Raw genomic sequence first — 5,476 nt, forward strand, 5'->3', positions numbered from 1 at the left:
ATTATTATTATTATTATTATTATTATTATTATTATTATTATTATTATTATTATTATTATTATTATTATTATTATTATTATTATTATTATTATTATTATTATTATTATTATTATTATTATTATTATTATTATTATTATTATTATTATTATTATTATTATTATTATTATTATTATTATTATTATTATTATTATTATTATTATTATTATTATTATTATTATTATTATTATTATTATTATTATTATTATTATTATTATTATTATTATTATTATTATTATTGTTATCATTAGCATTCACCTTTTGAAATGATTAATTAAGAATAAGGAATGCAGCAACTGGAACGATATATATAATAGCAAAAAATTTGGTGAATTCTGTATATTATTTACTGATATATTCTGATATATTATTTTGATGAATTCTGATATATTTATGTAACTATTGCCAAAGCAAATCCTATCATTTACAGGAAATGAATCAAATATATTGGAGAAAATTTAAATCAAAAACAGAAAACGAAATGGATTTATGGATTGATTAATTCGATCTCATCTTACCCCATCTCATCCCATCCTTACTTTACTTTCATTTGCCTATTCAATATCACTTCAAATTCGATCTACTCTTTCTGTCGCAACATTGAAACATATTCATTCAATGCATTCATCAATAAATATTATTATTTGCATATTGAGAGGTAAGGTAAACAAATAAACAAATGAATGTGTACAACAATCTTAGCCATATGTTCATTTATTTTGATTAGAAGATGAATCTAAAATTTAGAATTTATCATCCATTTATTTGAAAAATTCACTCACTGCTTAGTTTTCAAATATAATTTAAAAAACAGTCACTTTTTAATTTATAGAACTAAATCTTAATTCCAAATTCTAATTGCACCTTTCACATTCCTGGGGAAAGATGGCGAAGGAAACAATTTTAATTTAAAATTCAAACTTTACTTTTATAATACAGAAGTAAGATCACTTCTTCATCCTTACTGTTAATCGAATTAATAAGTACTCAAAAACCAAAATAACAAAGAACCGAAAACAATGGTAATTTTCTCCCTCCTATTATTTGCTTGTTTTTCCAACTATTTGTAATTTATCATATTACCTGGTAAAAATATCATTCTTGTCAGATATTATAACTATTAATTAATTATTTACCTTAGATTAAAAAGGATGAAATGGCTCTCTTCCTGTGATGCAAAGTTAGATTAAAATCGCTTTTTCTCATTTTTCTTAATGCTAACAAAGTATGACTGTAATCCGAGATTAAAATTTAAAATTTGAAAATTTAAATCACGAATTATTGTTCAATCCAATGTGCACATTTGCGGTGTTCGTTTATACTTAGGGATTTTATTTTAACATACTTATACAATTTGTTTATTCCAACTTTGCCCATTAATTTAACTCATACTTTCTTCATTTACCATTAGTTTTTCTTCTTTTTTTATCATTAAAAAGTTGAAATTACTAATTAAAAAAGTGTGGTACCAAAGGATGCAATCGATATTACAATTATTCCAAGAAAACAAACTTTACACTTTCAAATTAAAATTTGTAAAAGAAGAAAAAAACGAAATAAATGTGAGCAAATATAAAGTAAAATACTTTCCCAAAACGATAAGAGCAAAAAAAAATAAAAAAAAATTGTTTCTGTGTAAATTCATTCTTTTAAGAATTGCAATCTTTTTTTCCCAAAAGTATGTAGTTGATTGAATGTTTTCATGATTTGAAAAAAAAAAGAAGGAAATGCCGCATTTGAAAACAGTTTACGCTTGCTTAATGCAGTTGCAAGTTGCATGCAAACAATGCATACTTCATTTTATTTATGTTTTTTACTGCAAATTCATCCTTCAATTTTGTTTATTATTGATTTCACTACTTAAAATATCTTTTGCCTCTTTTTTCTCGACAATTTTTGCTAATTTTTTATAATTTTCTATTAAAAACACTTTTCTTTCCGTTTTCTTAATGATTTCTATTGAAATTTAGTAGAAAAACTAATTAATTCATTTATCTGTCTGCCACTTATGCCATTTGAAAAAAAAATTTTAAAAAAAGGAAAAAAAGAAAGGTCATTTTTTATTGCAAATAATCATTGTATATTCATGTCAAATTAGCGTTTCATGAGACGTGTCACTTATTTAAAATATTTAGCAATCACTTGAACACGTGACTTTTTTTTGAGCCGTACCCATAAAATGATGCTATTTTCATTTAAAGGGATACTTACTAATTTTATTAATTTTAATTTTTGATTTTTTAATTATTTTACAAATGATTAAGTGGTAAAATGAACTAAAGTACAGGGAAATTATGTATTTGTTGTTTGTTTTATCTTAAAAAGTTCTTGCCAAATATTTCAATCTTTCAAATCAATGATGAGTCAATATTTCAAAGAAGAAAAATAAAGAAAAGAAATAGTAACCATACAGTTTACAATTTAAATTTCATTTTTTCATAAAAATTCAACAAATTCAAATCTTAAAAAGTCATTGCAGTTAGTTGAAAAAAGAACTTTTTGCTTATTTCTAATGCTTCTAACTGATATCATTTGTAACATATAATCATTGATAATCTTTGATCATTTGATACATAAAATATCGTAAAATGATCGATTATACAAAAATTATTACTGAAGTGTTAACAAAATACTGTATGAAATTTTGATGCAGCATATGATAGAATGTAAGTTATGATAAGTAAGTAAGTAAGTAAGTAAGTCTAATCGTTGCATGCTTTATCTTGCATGCACGTGCCACGTGCATTTCGTGTTCTTAAAAATGGATAATGCATACTTAACGATATTTTTGCATTTATAAAGAAATTCATTGGCGCAATATTTGCAACTCGAACGGATAATATCAGGGGTTTTAAATTGTTGTAAAAGCAACTGTTAGGATTGTCGTGCAATGTTTTACTGCATCATCACAACATATTGGTTTTCCCGTTCCCGCATTACCATTAATTAAACTTTCAGCAAAATGTCCTCCTCATTAGGACAGATCAGTTTAATAGGTTTAGCATTTATCAGTTTTAATTTATAATTTTATTTAATTTTAGTTTTTAATATAATTTAAGCATTTTATTAATTGTTTATAATCTATTTCTGGTTTTTTTCGGTTAATATTATCAAAATTTAAAGTTTACTTCACTTTTACTCATTTCTATGCTTAGTTATAAAATTAAATTTCAAACAATTTCGTACTTTCAAAAGTATGGAAAATTGCATATTGTATGATACTCAGAACTCATCTACTTATCAAATTTCAAAAAAATTTAACTGACAAATTGTCTTGCAGATTGCTTTCACTGTTGATCCTAACCTTCATTCAAATTCCAAAAGATTCCACAAAATTTTCCTTTACTTTTAACTTTATGTTTGGAATTTCAGAATGTACTTTACAATATCCCACTAACAAAATTTCATTCAAAAATAATATTGAAATGTTCGGAACTTAATAAATTTCTAAATTCCCTCCAAGAACTTAGCACAATTAATTGTTAATTAATTTATTAATGTCAAATAATAATAATCTCTATTTTCTTCGCAATCAACCGCATTAACATTAGTCTTTTATTTTTTGACCTTTTGCGCATACCAATTTGATATATTTTCGTACTTATTTGATCATATCATAGCTTAATCATTATATTAATTACCTTATTCATCATTAGTATAAGGAACTTAATTACCATTAAGATTTAGTTCGGTTCAAATTGAAATTTAAACAATGTTTTCGAAAATTAACATAAATTCTAATAAAAACCATATCCATTTATCATTCCATTACACTTCGTCTTATCAATATTTTTGAAAAAATAACAATTTATCAATTTGATAATTTGTTTACTTTCAGGATATAATGCGATAAATTCAACAAATCTTCCCATTTTATTCTGCACGGATTATTTATTGTCAAATTTTGCTTATTTCAAATCATTCCTTACATTCATACTGCGAAATTTTCATCAGAAATATATAAGAACTGAATGCTATTTGAATATCTGATAGGAATTCATTTCATTTATTCCAATTATCACTGCAGTCATTTTCATTCCTTACTCTTCGATCATGCAATTAATTAGACGTTTCAAATTAATAAAATAAACAAGAGAATCTTTGCAATTAATTAGAATTGGTTCTTAATTAATGCTAAATGAACAAATGAAATGCAACAACATTACTACTTCTTGTTGCAATTACTTCCATTCACTCATACACATTCATCTGTTAATTTTTACTGCAAAATTGATGAAGGCTAAGAAATTATTGATTATTTCAAAGCTAATTACTACTAATTAGCATAAACAAAATATAATGTATACGACAATATTGATAATGTTCACCATTCGATTATTATCCTTATATGGGATGTTGCAACAAGTTGATTTCACTGAATCTGATCCAGCCTGTAATTTGATGATACCAATTCAAAATCAAAATATCATTTCACCAATGAAACAAACAATTTTTAAAATACGCATTTTTGATAGCAATGATCGTGAAACTTTTGAATATGATGCGGAAAATAAGAAAATTTTACAAGGTTTAATTTTTTCTATTCTTTTTTAATTTTTCATTTCATATTTTAAAGCTTTCCTTTAAAGAAATGCAAAATTTTTACAAAAAATCACACAATGGATCAGAAAAACGCATATTTACAAATTTCCTGTCGGAATAAAAAGATTTCTTATTATTTCTAATTATTTCATCTAATCTATTCATAACATTGGGCTTAATAATTATCTATAAATTATAAATTTTAAGATTTTAATCCTTTTTTTCGAACAAAAATTTTAATTTATGTGTGCTCTAATTGTGAGACAATGTCTTTATTATAAACATTTAAAATTCAACATTTACGTACAACAATTCTAATAAATTACAATTGATGTGACATTTTAATAATTTTTATTTCTTTTTTATTTTTTTGACTTATTTAATAAAAGTTATTTATAGTACGGGTGGAAGGTGGTCCATTTGAACGAGCACAAATACAAGCTCGTTCAATCATCAATCCGACAGCTCAGGTAGGACGATTCGTTACGCCAATACCTAACTACTTCAAACTTGTCAACTGTAGCGGCAATTACGGTCAGTTCAAAAGCTGTCATTTGATTGATGTTTTTTGACATCTTTACCTTTCAATTTCATTTTATTCCATCATGTATTCCTCACTACGGAATTCTGAAAGGGATTTTCTACTTTTAACATTATGTTTCCTCTACTTTATCATCTAACCTTTTAACCTTTTATTTATTTCTTATTCACTTTTATTTTGTCTCAACGCCTTTTTCTATTCTAATCTAATTTCAACTTCAATGAAAATATGGGTATTATAAAAAGTTTTTTTTGACATAACGGATAAACTCTGTACTTGATATTGCCCCGTTTTATGTTTTTTAAGCTTCATTCATTAGGTTGAATATATATATATATATATATATATATATATATA

General features: G+C 24.3%; 1 protein-coding gene across 1 annotated transcript in view; it reads left to right on the forward strand.

Annotated features, from left to right (window-relative positions):
* Positions 1 to 4,389: 4,389 nt before the first annotated feature.
* Positions 4,390 to 5,476, forward strand: part of LOAG_16698 (hypothetical protein) — a gene marked incomplete at both ends in the record, with an annotated part of 2,990 nt that continues 1,903 nt past the window's right edge. Inside the window, 2 exons of the mRNA XM_020449349.1 lie at positions 4,390 to 4,564; positions 4,978 to 5,112. Coding sequence (XP_020307158.1) covers positions 4,390 to 4,564; positions 4,978 to 5,112 — 310 coding nt within the window. The remainder of the gene's footprint in view (positions 4,565 to 4,977; positions 5,113 to 5,476) is intronic.

The sequence above is a fragment of the Loa loa genome (assembly GCF_000183805.2).
Source record: "Loa loa unplaced genomic scaffold supercont3.13, whole genome shotgun sequence".
Classification (NCBI taxonomy): Eukaryota; Metazoa; Nematoda; class Chromadorea; order Rhabditida; family Onchocercidae; genus Loa; species Loa loa.